This window comes from Melanostigma gelatinosum (assembly GCF_949748355.1).
Source record: "Melanostigma gelatinosum genome assembly, chromosome: 9".
Classification (NCBI taxonomy): domain Eukaryota; kingdom Metazoa; phylum Chordata; class Actinopteri; order Perciformes; family Zoarcidae; genus Melanostigma; species Melanostigma gelatinosum.
In genome coordinates this window covers 22604247-22618228 of record NC_136642.1, presented here as the reverse complement: position 1 = coordinate 22618228, position 13982 = coordinate 22604247, and the positions used below count along the sequence as shown (strand labels likewise).

At 41.1% G+C, this 13982-nt stretch overlaps 1 protein-coding gene across 1 annotated transcript in view; it reads right to left on the bottom strand.

Annotated features, from left to right (window-relative positions):
• LOC306782529 (IgGFc-binding protein-like) overlaps window positions 1-13982 on the bottom strand; it is a 36009-nt gene extending 22027 nt beyond the window's left edge. The window contains exons 1-16 of the mRNA XM_079275935.1: window positions 13940-13982; window positions 11638-11694; window positions 11415-11548; window positions 10680-11323; window positions 9432-9868; window positions 8946-9109; window positions 7075-7251; window positions 6138-6363; window positions 4472-4717; window positions 4223-4324; window positions 3471-3618; window positions 2594-2714; window positions 2114-2443; window positions 1228-1399; window positions 693-790; window positions 161-291 (exon numbers count right to left, since the gene is read on the bottom strand). Coding sequence (XP_079132061.1) covers window positions 161-291; window positions 693-790; window positions 1228-1399; window positions 2114-2443; window positions 2594-2714; window positions 3471-3618; window positions 4223-4324; window positions 4472-4717; window positions 6138-6363; window positions 7075-7251; window positions 8946-9109; window positions 9432-9868; window positions 10680-11323; window positions 11415-11548; window positions 11638-11692 — 3185 coding nt within the window. The 5' untranslated portion in view covers window positions 11693-11694; window positions 13940-13982. The remainder of the gene's footprint in view (window positions 1-160; window positions 292-692; window positions 791-1227; window positions 1400-2113; window positions 2444-2593; window positions 2715-3470; window positions 3619-4222; window positions 4325-4471; window positions 4718-6137; window positions 6364-7074; window positions 7252-8945; window positions 9110-9431; window positions 9869-10679; window positions 11324-11414; window positions 11549-11637; window positions 11695-13939) is intronic.

Below are 13982 nucleotides of genomic sequence, written 5' to 3'. Positions count from 1 at the left end.
ACACCATTTAATAAAGAAAGAGATATACTGTACATTTTTAACAACCCTGGGTTTTTTCCCCACTGGACATTAATCATACCTGGCCTCATCTAGTTTTTCTTTAATACGAAGCATAAGTATAAATTGTTTATTGCCTAGCTCAGCAGCAAGCAGTACCTACCCAAACGGTCCCTGTTTATCGGCGATGATGCCACAGTAGCTCGGCTTTTGGTAACGTAGTGTCATCGCAGGCTCACACTCCGGACATTTACCACCTGGACAGTCACTAGTGCAGCCAAAGTCTCCTCCTGCCTGGTTCAAAAGACACGCAAAAGTGTTATTCAGCTTGAAAAATGAATAAACTAATAACAACATGAAGATACTGTTTGATGTTTAAAGGATAGGCTCCCATTTTTCAAGTCTGTTTTGACAATGCCTGTACATGTGGCCAGATGTGTTTTCATGATGAGATGTCTTTCTTCTTTTATTAATTGGTAGGCCATTATCAAGAGGCGGTTAGATTACTGAGGAGTGACTTTGTTCTCCTTCCCAGCTGTCCACCAGATGTGCAGACACTATTGGATCTGCTGTATTGAGCTGGAGATGGAGCCGCACACACAATGTGTACAACTGTGCCTGCTTTCTGTTTCGAACTGTTTTTACCTGTGTGTGTTCTCCAGGTCGATTTTTCTCACAAAGATCCCCATTCTCACCTTCCAGCTGTCTCCGAAGGCGTTCACGTCGTTAGCCTGGGTGCCATCAGGTTTCATTAAGTCATCGGCAGGTTTTCCATTGTAATTTCCACACAAGCCTGATACAGAGAAACAAGCAACAACCACAGCAGTCACAGTTAGAGCATTTAGAATAGTTAAGAGTAGGAAGCTGTTCGAGCGGATAGGTATACTTTTATTTCCAACAATCGCCACATAGCGGCCTGAGATGCACTGATGGAATACGCGTGTAAATGCCTTCAGTATTAGGCAGTATTTGGTATGTTGACAGTTTTTGACCTGATCCTCTTAAAGCAGGTTAACAGGTTAGCCATGCAGCATGCTGACTCTACCCTGGGCTTCTTGATACAGGCCCCAGTGATTAAACTGCTGCCATAAACTGCCATAAACCGTATTTCTTGGGTAACCGCATATGAATCGGCTCAATCGGAACGGCATTGCTTTATAACCAAAGTGCTGCCGTCACATGTTGAATCCTGAAACATATTTGAGTTTACCAAACAACCCCCCAACTCACCGCCTGTAACAGAAGAGTATGTACTGGGTAGAGTCAAGCTGACGTAGCTCTTCCAGTTGAACCTGAGCGTCAAACCAAAAGATGTCCGAACATAGCCGAAGTAGCCACGCCGGAACAAGGAGAGCTTCTTGTCTTCAGTGGAGAAAGGCAGGTTCACTGACCGACTGTTCACCTGAGGGCAGAGCATGGACACATGTACAGAATTACTGTGTACATATAATTATATATATATATATATATATATATATATATATATATATATATATATATATATATATATATATATATATATATATATATATATATATATATATATATAAATAAAAGATATATAAGCTATATAACGGCTTGTGTTTGTGTTGCGTGCGAAGGTGAATAACAGCATTTGTTGTTTTTAAATGTGCTTCGCTTTAGATAATATTTACAGCCCAGAAATGACTAGTTATTGATGAAGAACATGAAAATTGAAATGCGCTGCGTCTGAAATTCCATATTAAGATGCTGTTTTCCAATCTGTCCGAAATCTTAGCATAGAAGCCAATAGTATGTGAATTGCATACTACATCCAGTAAAATATTACAGAATGCCAACAATGGAAACTACACATATCCCACAATGCAATGCGGTAATGAGGAAAACGTCCGCAGCAGACGGTTGAGTGTAAGCATAAAATCTCCTTTTGCTAGGATTCATTTTAAATGAGTTCAGACCTCACAAACCATGGTTTGGTTACGGGAGGTTGGCGTGGGCTAGAATTAGCAAAATCTTGAATTCATTTCAAATACTTTGTCTGGGCTGTCCCATACGACAGTGTTCTACTGTAACTACACTACAGAGCGATTGGTGAGGAGGACTAGGGTAAGTACTGTAGACAGACCAATCTTACCAGCATTGCTCCCACACTGGCACGACTCATGCTGACAGTGTAACCAAATACAATGAGAGAGACGGACTTGGTGTAGGCCACAGCCTTGTTGCGGCCTCGGTTCTCATTTTGGACCAGCACATGGAACGGCTCCAGGTCCTGCTCTGATCCCTTGGTGAGTTGAGACAGGGTGTAGGTGCAAGTGCCCTGGAAATCAAACCGGCGTCCATCAAAGTTTCGGTAGTGGGGGTCTCCGGAGCCCTGGCATGTCGCATGGGATGTTGGGTAGCAGTCCCGGACACCACCCTTCAAGGCACAGTGCTCACTCTTCTTACAGGTGACTGGTTTGCACTAGAGCAGAATGAGATCACAGAATATCAGATCACAGTGAAAGAGATGAAAAACAAGAACAGCACACAGTAATTGTGATGGCACAGGGGTCTTGAGTAATACACACACACACACACACACGCACACACACACGCACACACACACACCAACCTCGGCTTTCCCTTTCTGGCATTTACACTTAGAGGTGCAGGTGTTATCACCCCAGAAAGTGATGGCTGCTGGGTAATATTTGCCTCCATTCTTACATCCACAGCTATGCACAGGAACACATCTGAAACAAACACACACATTTATTAAATAAACAGTACATACGTACACATGAAACCTTGCCTGTATTCTTGTCTTCTATGGCTTAGTGTTGCTAATTAGCACACTTGGTGTCCACAAATATTTCAGGTATATTTTTACTGAAATGTTGTTGATATCAGGCAGGTTGTTCTCCTGAGTAGACTAACAAGCCGTGTTTTATTGTGAAGCATTAACACCCAGAGTCCTTGGAATGTCACATGAGCGTTATTTTCTGTACAACTTTTGCAGTTTTTAAACGTATGCTTAACGTTGTGAACAACACAAAGCGCATCACATGGTTAGGTTTAGTAAAAATACACGGTTTGACTTCAAATAAGTACGTTTGTTAGGTTATTTAAGCTAAGTCCTGTGTTGAAATGCATTTGTATAAAACAAACGTAATCAGGGAGAAAATACATTTCCCTCAAACCGCAATTGACAATGCAATTAAGTTGTATGTGAGTGTAATTTTTGGGAGGCCAGCCTCCTGCTGGCTGGTTTCCAAAGAACAAGAAGACATTTTAGGTTATGTCAAGATCACAAAGAGCCTGTTTCTTTTGGAAAGGCCTGTTTTGGTTAATCAATGAATAGATTATGATGACTCAAAACTACTCAAACCAATGAATATTGGGCTTGGTATGAATATTGAATAGCATAACATAACCTGGCAAAATGTTGTTATTCATACATACATACAATTCACCAAATATAAAATGACTAAAGACTGTCTGTTTGTTACCTGTCTCCACTTAGCACCATTCCTTTATCACACTGGCACCCCTCCACACAGGAGCCTTTGCACAGATTGTCGATGTCTGGGGACACGCAGGTGGCAGGGCAGGGGGTACCACACGCCTCATAATGGCTACCTTTGGGGCAATTAGGGACTGGGGGGGGGGGGGGGGGGGGGTGGTTGGAGATCATTGTTCTTATCTGTGAGAACCAATACTCTGTCTAAACCAATAACACAACACCGAACAATTATTTAACAATGTCAATATTCTTATGTTAGTTTAATAGATTTTCAGTGATAGGAACACTTTAATTATTCAACAGAAACATTATCATTGCGACACAAAAGCCCGATTTGAAAGACCCCATTTCCTCCAGCACCAACCTCAGGTAAAAGAAATATTACTTTCTGTATAGGTGTCATACTTCAATATTTTCAGATAATGTCTTGAGGTAAATATTTGATTGTCTGGGGGCTGACGGATCTAAGCCATCGCCATCCTTTTTCATATGAAGTGCCATTTTTAAATGTTCTTTTTAATCTGTGTGCCATGTTAACATTTAGATTAACATTAATTGTATTCATGACACCACATCAAAATTTGTATCTCCATTTCTTCTTTCATCCATATAGGCAACATGCAGTCACTCACTCCTTTTGCTGTAGCTTTCCACTGCCACACTCCGCTAGAACCTCACTGAATGGTTCATGATAAATTAAAGCACTTCAAAGGAAAAATATTTTGCTTGGCAACTTACAGCATCTGGTAACCATTCTCCACTCAGGGTCAACTTTCGCTTCCTCTGACAGGCAGTCATCAGCATAACTCTTCAGGTTTTCACAGAGAGTCTGTTTGGCACCTGGACAAACACACAGACACATTAACATCACAGGAACTCATGACAGCATGACAGCATGGCTTCAATCAATTTGCATTTTCTCCAGTTTTTTACGTGATATTTTTAGTGTGCATTCTGCCCCGAAAACATCTTCAAATATTGTTTCACCTTTAGTGGTACAGACATCGTAGACACAGTTCTCCAGGTACTTCAAGGGTTCGACCTTATCGTAGCAGGCTGAAAATGGCCCATCTGACTTTGACAGAATCCCACAGAGGTGGGGCTTGCTGTAGTGGGCCTGCTGCTCTTTTGTACAAATGTAACAGTGCCCGGCACAGTTATCATTACAGAACCGATTGGATTCATCGGACTTCCACTTCTGGATCATCTTCAGCACAGCAGAGAGACTGCGGCCTGCAAGCAAACAGAAAGCAACATGCAGAAAAGCATGAAAATCAATTCAAATTTAGACTTCCGGGTGAGTGAGCAATTTAATGACTGGCGTTCAGCCAAACTCAGAACTTTGGATCTAAATTATTTTGGCATAATTTTGGCATCTTTTAAAGGTTTTCAATGCGATATTCAGAGCATTAATATAACATCAAACCACTTTATTATCTATGTAAAGATATCGTGATTATCTGTCTGATTAACTGTAACTTAACTTAACTACTTAACTATAGTTTTACAATACTGTATTACACAAACTTTATGTAAACCAATGTGAAGGCCATATGTGTGGGTGGGTCTGTGGGTGGGTGTTTGATTTAATTTGTTTTTTTTAATTTTTTAATTTACTTCCGTTTGTTTGCTTTACTTTCCTGTTCTTTTGTTCTTTACTATTGTAAACTCACTAACACCTACACAAAAAATGAAAATACTTTTTTCTTGTATGTCATATTGTGCATTCTCATCAATAAAGTATATATATAAAAAAATTAAAATAAAACGATATAGTGGTATATATAGTAATGTCTACCTGAGTAGAGAATTCATGTTACAATCAGCTTTCGTAAACTGAAAACACACTGAAAGGGTTAAAGTTCAAGGACAAAAACTCGTACAGCTCCCAGACTGGACAATGCAGACCTGTCAATCACAAGGTAGCCACGCCTTACTTTAATCTAAATGAGAACATAATCTACTCAATGAACATCATGCCTCCGCGACGGCGTTATTAGTTGTAACCTCCATCTGAGCGCAGTGCAGTGCCGGCCATGAGCTAGCCGGTGGGGCAAGCTCATATGCACTAACATGCACTAGCAGCAAGGCATGGCCGGGCCGGCTATGTAAACAAAGCAAGGAGAAGCTAATTTTACAACTCACACAGAGATAGAGTGACTTCATACACCTCATTTAGCGTTCGGTTGTACTCAAAAAAACAAGATGGCGGTGGCCAAAAAACAAGTTGATACGGCGAAAAACCATGATGGCAAAAATCCAAGATGACGAGGCCAAAAACCAAGTGGTTAATGGCCAAAAACCAAGTTGGCGCATCCAAATTCCAGATTGCAACGGACAAAAACCAAGATAGCGACAGCCAAAATGGCAAACCTGAGGTTCCAGTCCACAAACCAATGAATGACGTCCCAGTGACTACGTCCCCTTTTTATCTACAGTCTATCATGACAGCCAGAGTCTCTTGATGCAGCTCCCTCCATCACTCCCTCCATGCTACCTGGCACTGTTCACCAATTCAAACACTTTTCGGAAAGAAAGTGTACTTTCCACCTCTATTAGATATTGGCAATTACATTTCGGCCACATTAGACAACTTGTTGCACCCAACCATCTCTCCTCCTACAGTATTATCCCTTTATGTCCCCGTCCTCACCATTTGGTTCAGGCAGGTCATCGCTCCTGTCTCCATTGTAGTTTCCACAGAGGCCTCCGAGGTGTTGATAGTAGGAAGATGGTACTGTGATGTACAGCCTCACGTTCCAGTCATATTTTACAGTCAGGCTGAAGTCAGTGGTGAGTACAGCGTAGCTTCCACTCTGCTTTACAGAGACCTTGCCGCCCGACAAATATACAGGCAAGTACTGAAGTTCTCCATTCACCTGAAAACAATAACAAAACACTGATTAGAACAAACTGTCTGTAACACTGCATATGACAGATAGATAGATAGATACTTTATTCATTCCCAGGGGGAAATTTGTCAAAAGCATATGCACAATATAATAGAATAGAATTATAGAATATAATATGCACAAAGTTGAAAAGAGAAGAGAAGGCAGACGTCACTCGGGCCGATATCGTCAAAACTAGGAAACTCACATGAAAAGTATCTAGATTGATAAATAGCATTACAAGTAAGAGGAACAATATGTATTTTTAATTTTGGGGAGAACTGTCCCCAAAACAAGTAAATGATTGTGTAGCAAATGAAACAGATGCTAGTTCGGAGGGTGGCTGGTCTTCAGCTCTCTATAGAATCCCATTGACTTTGTGTGTTTAAAATTGCAATAAGAAATTATTATTAAAACAAAAACATTTTATTTCAGCTGTTTCCTTTTCAAGATCTAAAATTTCTCAAGTCAGATGTTCTAAAATACTGATGAAAGTCTTTTGTTGGACACATATTCAATAATCTGACTGAGCAGAACACTACCAATGAACTTACCCTCAGATCTAAAAAATCTGACCAATAAGGTTGTTTTGTATGAATATGTAGGATAGTTTGTTATTCTCATGAAGATTGCCTTAATATTTAAACATTGATTGTTACATGCACTACTTGTTAAAGTAGATGACAGCAGATCTGTTACCTTTACTTGTCCTTTTTGACTGGAGATGATAATGGTGTGCCCGTGAACGGTGACAGTTACGGTCCTCACGTATGCAACTCGAGTGTTACCTCGGTGGTTGTTCGTGGTCATCACAGTGAAAGACTGAAGGTCAGGTGATGGCTTTGCAACTGTTGACATAGTGTAAGTGCAGGTACCCTGAAAAAAAGATGAAGGTGATTGGCCAACTGAAGCAAAGTCCAATTATAAACATTTTTGGCACCTCATATCACAAAGAAAAAAGAACGACTTTTTAAAAAACAAAACCTGATATAGTGCCAATTAAAGGCAATTTGCTCTATGCAGCAACAGCAATCTTGAAAGTTCTTTGAATGTCACACAGTTTATAAAAGGCTCCACACGGTGTGATGTAAGTTTTGAGGCATGTCCGATTAGGCAATGTATCGCGATGACATGACATTAAAGTCCGGTTCCTGAATTGTGCCAATGCAATGATAATACATGCTTGAAATTTTCCAACTGGTATGGTTCGTGTTCACAAAAGCAAAACTCAAACGGTCCAGAAGTTCTTAACAAATGTCATGATGGAGATGTCTGCTCCTCGTACGGCTCAAGAGTTGCCTTGACGTGTGTGATGTGCTTTCCTACGCTGTGATAGGGGTTTGTGGTTGAAGCAAAGATGTTACATTCTACTCATTTAGCGCTTAGCTTGTTAGCTAGCTTGCTAATTCCACCATGCTTTTGTGCTACACCGGTTACAGAAAATGAGCTGTTTGGTGGCCAGGGATCCCTCTAAAAGAGTTGCTTCGCTAGCATCAAAGTAGTCTCCTAGCAGCGGAGAGTGAAGCGGCAGGACCTCGGGGATGCGCTAGCTAACAAACTATTGTCTCATCTGTGGTCTGAGAAACAGTATATTCATCACATCCATAGTTAGTAAACAGTGTTTGGTACTGTAATATTATTCCCAAGTAACGAGTAGTGTAAGGCATTACAATTTACGAAAAAGTTATTGTGTTACAGTTATTGATTTAAGTAATGCCGCGTTACCAGAACCAATTAGTTTTTTTGTGCAAGGTATGCTTATGTTACGACGACGTGAACGCATGGTAGGTCAGTATGTTATTACACTTCCTGAGTAACTTCCGCAACACTGGTAGCACAAACGAAAATAGGCTACAATTCAGCAGTCACCAAAACAGGAAAAGGAAAACCTTTTTATCCAATGTAATGACAGATAAATGGTACGCTTGTTGCGATTGGTTCAAATGGTGTTGACAGCGGATATTCAGAGTTCACTTTGACAGGGGTCCAAGACCACCCGTCGAGGCGGACCAGAGAGTGGTTGTTTGTTCCACACCAGAGTTTGAGTCCGTCGTTCACACCAACCCAAACAAACCGCACCAAAGGGGTAAACGCTCCAGTGTTCAGTTCAACCTTGACTAAACAAGGCCGGTGTGCATACGCCCTTAATCTCATAATCATTCTCATAATCACTTGAACATTTAGTTAAGAAAAGCTTTGACCATAGTGTTGTCACAGAATGTGTGTGTATACAAAAACTGCACCAGCATCATTCAGCAGCACTCCCATCTACTGACCTATAAATCAGCTCACTGTACATGTCATATTGTCCCACTCCTAAATGACACTTTAGAAGCCTAATTCAGTTGTGCTTTTGTTTTCTAGTTAAGAAACACTGCTTCTACAGCGACGTTTTCAAAGATGAGTTACGCCACATTTTATGTGGATACTCCCCATTGAAGTTCAACTCATGAGAGTTGGTCTCTGTCCAGTGTGTCCCTGGCGGCCTCAATAGAATGTAACAAGTACAAATAGAGATATACTCTATAGTGAATAGCTGGTGATGATTGGTAAAGCCGTCCCAACCCTACCTGGAAGTCATAGCGTCGGCCATCAAACGTCAGGTAGTGGGGGTCACCTTGTGCATGGCAGGTTGCCAGAGAAACATGGACGCATTTTCCCTTCTCACACCGTTCCTTCACACGACATTTCACCTGATCACAGGGATCCGAGGGAGGTGGAGGAGGGGGGGTGTCTACAGGAAATACAAACACCTCATATATAAATACATGCAACACCAAAGCAGATACGTGTTATTGTGTCATCATTAAATGTATTACTATATCTCTTCACTTTCAGCCATAAATACACTGTACGGAAGAAGATTAGTCCAACATGTATTTGATATATGAGTTTAGTTTTTAGTCTTCTTTAAACTCAGAATTCTGACTTTATTCTTTGAATTCTGACTTTAAACACTTAAGTAAAAAAAAACGTTTCCATGTGGCCCCACACTTCTTCCGTTCTATGCGTGTGTGTGTGTGTGTGTGTGCAAAGGGATCTAAATGTGTGTGTACCTCCAGAACAAACTCCAGCAATGCCATATCCATGGCGTTTATCCCCGCCATAGGCGTAGACTGCCATACGGGCGTCCCCGCTCACAGTCACATGACTCTGCGTTTTCCCCACTGGAATGTTGGACCAGACCCACTTCGTGTCTGACATGATGTTGCTCCACTTAGGTGAGTGGCAGTATCCCTTCTTCATACACACCCTCACACTGCCGGCCCCCTCCCTCTCTGACATAATAGCAATAGTGCTTTGAAGTCCATCCACTGTATCCACAGCCCAATTGGTGGCATGCTTCCAGGTAGGGATCAGCATTATCATAAAAGGGTCATGTGGCCTGTTGTCGCTGAGAAGCAGCACCATAACTTTCTTGGTGCTCTTGACAACCAGTGGCTGTCTAAAGCTAATTATATTGATGGTGACGTCTCCAGCTCTCCTCAGACTCCTGTTGGTGAAGATATGGTTACTTAGTGAGATAAGTGTAGTTCAGGTTTTGAACTGAGGAAAAACATTTATAACATATTGATATGTCTCATATTGATAATATAGCGAGTACAAGATGGAACATATCAAATAATTGACCCTTTGCTAAGCCACGCCCTGAACTGCTGCTCCGTCAAGCTGTCAGAGCTACCATGGAGCCCACACTGTTACTAACTGCACTCACTGACAAGGCCACAATGTCCATCGGAAGCAGTGGGAGAACTCCCGATAGCATGGCCTGAGTTGATTATATGTTTAAAATGATATAAATATATATTGCAACACTTAATCAAGCTCTGTAATGATACGCTATGATTGGCCAGTCTGCGTTCAAGGGGCAGGACTTAGGGGAGGGTCATTTGTTGTGTCATTGTCATTGGTCATTGTGACAAACTTACTGGAAATTTTGCTCAGTTGTCATGGAGTTGACCCAACTATGGCATTTCGATCCTGTAATAACAGGTGATCAAATATGTGCTCACCAAACCACAGAAAATTTTAAGATGAAGTGATTAACAACTGAATCATCTTCATGAGAACTGAGAGACTCCATCCAAAAAGGCAACAACAAGAAAAGACGCTGTCATTTTTCTTTTTTAAAGTCAACCAAACCCCCAAAAGGGGACTCTGACCTGTTTTTTTCCAGATTGAATGAAATAATTGATTAATTTTTAGGAGACAGCGTTGGATGGAAAGATGGACAGAAATACAGACAATAACAGCCTTGGCTGTAGCTTCAACAGTATATTACAATGATTAATATTGAACTCAACTGTTTTTGTGTGTGCAGTGTCAGCTCGGTGTTGTCTTCAACCGCTACTATCACTGCAGAGGTTTTGGCCTTACTGCTGATGGTCGTGGGTACCAAGTATTCTGTACCCAGGTTTGCCAAATCGGGGAGCTGTTCATACACGTGTTCGCAGGTATAACCCATCGACATACACTGGTGGCCTACTAAGACAGCTACAGGCTGCTGGGACTGGATCCGCGTGCCTGTCAAAGTTGATCGACCTCGTACAAGGTAGGTCGCGTAGGGTGCCAGGATAATGTTCACCCTCCTCCCATGGTGCCACTTATTCCCGCCTCTTAGCGTCACATCGTTGTGTGGTAGGATGCTGATCTTGTTCTCATTATTGCCATTAACGATAGCAAATAGACTGTCCATGCTCATGTATGGTTTGGGTGTGTACACAAAGTATTCAGTACCCAGCTCTCCGAGTGGGGAAACCACCGTGCCATCTCCTGTGAAAAAGCGACGATTGAAAGAGACCACAGAGATCGCGGCACTAGATGAGATTCGAACCGTCGACTTGGCAGTGACAAATTCCTTCTGCAGTTCGGCTCCACATGGCAGAGAAACCCAGCGACTTTCACCTGCACCGAGTCTCAGCTGTTTGTTGTAGTTCACTGAAGCTACCTGCAGATCAATAGGTTTGGATTGGTTAAATATTCATGAGCCACATTAAAACAGCTCTTCTTGCTCTTCCTTAAATTAACATAATTCTAACCTGTATGTGAACATTGGCTTCAGTGCACTTTGCAGTCAGAACCAATTGGAGCTTATGGCCTTTGAGATTGGAACCCTGATAGTTAGGAAGGAATGTGGTGATGAACTCCTTTCCTGTAGAATAACCATGACATACTGGAGAAGAGAGAAGAGAGAAGGCATTAATTAATTAAAGCATGACTAAAGAGCGAGCCTTAATATTGTCAGCCTCCCTACTGTCATACCTGCCAAGAGTGCCGCACAGACAGCCAAATACACCGAGAGAGGCTTTATTTCCATAGCTGAAGGAGAAAGAGAGACATATACCAAAATACATAATATTACATAATGAGGACTCAAGCACTGCAGTATGCTAATGGCAGCGGATATAATTCAATTCAATTTATTTTGCATAAAGCAGGTCCCAAGACTGCTGTAATGGACTACTGTAAACATGCTCCTTAAGCATTTCAATATCACGCTGAGAATCAGATTGATGTTAGCATCTACCGGTACTTCCAACATGCTGCTACTCCGTCAAGCTGTCAAAGCTACCATGGAGCATGTCACTAACTGCACGCATGGAAGAAGTTTCATTCGGAGAGAGAAGCAGACAGAAGGGTCTACAACAGGGGTCACTAATAGGCGGACCACGTCCGAGTCCGGACCCAGACGCCGTAGCATCTGGACCTGGACCTACAACCGATTGATAATTGAGAATTATTACATTTTGACAGACCGCTTCTATTTTAACTGGCTTTTCTAGCTTTTACAGTACTGGTTCAGCGGTCCAGGAAACAAACCGACCAATTACATCACGTGATGCTGCTCAGCCAATCAAATATGTGTATTCCGATAAGTTTCCCGACTCCAGTGAGATTTACACACACGGAGAGACGGGGCGAGAGTCCGAGTAGTTGGAGAATAGTACGCGAGTCAGAAGTAATTTCTCATGACGTTCTCCAAAAAGAGAAATGTGAACAGAGAGACCAGAGTCCTTAACCAAGAATGGACATTCCAACGGCCAGTTCAAAAGAGGATGTCTCATATGTTCACAGACCGCGGCGATTATTAAAAGCTGTAACGTGAAACGCCACTATGAGACAAAGCACAAATATTTTGAGCAAACGTAGCCACTCACATCCAAAATGAAGGAACAGAAAATAATAAATCTAAGAGCCCAATATGATCAGAATCCTAACACATGAATTCACTTCCCAACAATGATGTTAACAGAGAGAGGAATAGAGCTGAAACAAGAGGTTTCAATAACCACAGATAAAGTCTCTGCACACAAATTTCTCTTTTTAGATGATGAGAAGAATATAATATCGTTGCTTTTCACGCTTCACGCTTCACGCTTCACGCTTCATGAATTGAATTTATAGCTGCAGGGCAATTCAGTTCAATTCATTTTTCTTAAATGAAGTACTTTATTTTCAAATGCATTGCATTTTTTCAAACCTTCCTTTTATCTGATTTAATCTTAAATGCATCCCTTATTTTACTTGAAACGAGAGAACATTCATTTATTATTGGATTATGTAGTATTTATAATTCATCCAGTTCAATTTGAAAACTGACAATAAATATTGTTGAGATATTATTCAATGGAACTTTCTTTATTTGACAGTCAGTTGTTGACAACAGACGTTATTACAACTGTTGGCTACTTCAATACTTATGGGATTAAATCATAGCGCCAGTTAGCCATTACTGTGATGTTCCAGACTTTTGCATGAGGAAAGTCTCTCCAACTGGACCTCGTTCAATGTTAATTGAATACACCTGCTCTACAGTAATACTGTGAACAAAAACATGCACTGTTACCTGATAGAGCCTATGAATCTGTAATAAAGTATGAGATGTCACTACAAGCAATTATTTAAAAAAAATTGGCAGTCAGCTGCATGTGACTGCAGCCTTGCCCGTTGATATATGTATTGTATTGTTGGTAAAGTAAGGCCCTGCAGTTGAAATGCGGAGGCTATTCTTAAAGAAATTATTGAAATTTGTATTATTTTATCTTTAATAGAACTGTACCCAGCCCTTATTGTCTTACAGGGTACTGCAAATGAATACATGCCAGGTCTAGAATACTACAAATACATCCTGAAACATTTCATAAAACATCCAAAGACAAAGAAACATAATTATAGAGAATGCTCACGATACCATTTTCAGATGCTGATGTCTACTGCTGATTTTAGTACGAACACAACCTGCACTGTGTAGTCAAAATAATGGAGAAATAATATTGTTTCCCATGCTTTTAGGACAAAGTTAGCAAGCTTAAAAACATCAAAGCTAAACAACCATATATTTTGGTTTGTTGAGAAACTACCTGTAGTAGACAGATAGCAATGAACTGCATTTCATCACCCACAGTCATAGTTTCTGGGAACTCTATTACTTCATATACTATAAACATTTACTTTATCAACCTAAAGATTCTCAGGAAATGAGCCAAAATCCAATGTCATACTGTAATCCCCTGTTGAAATACCCCAACCACCACTATTATCACCAGAGGCATCCATACTGTACCTGCAGCAGTCCCTGACAGTGCTACCCTGGGAAGGATGGAGGG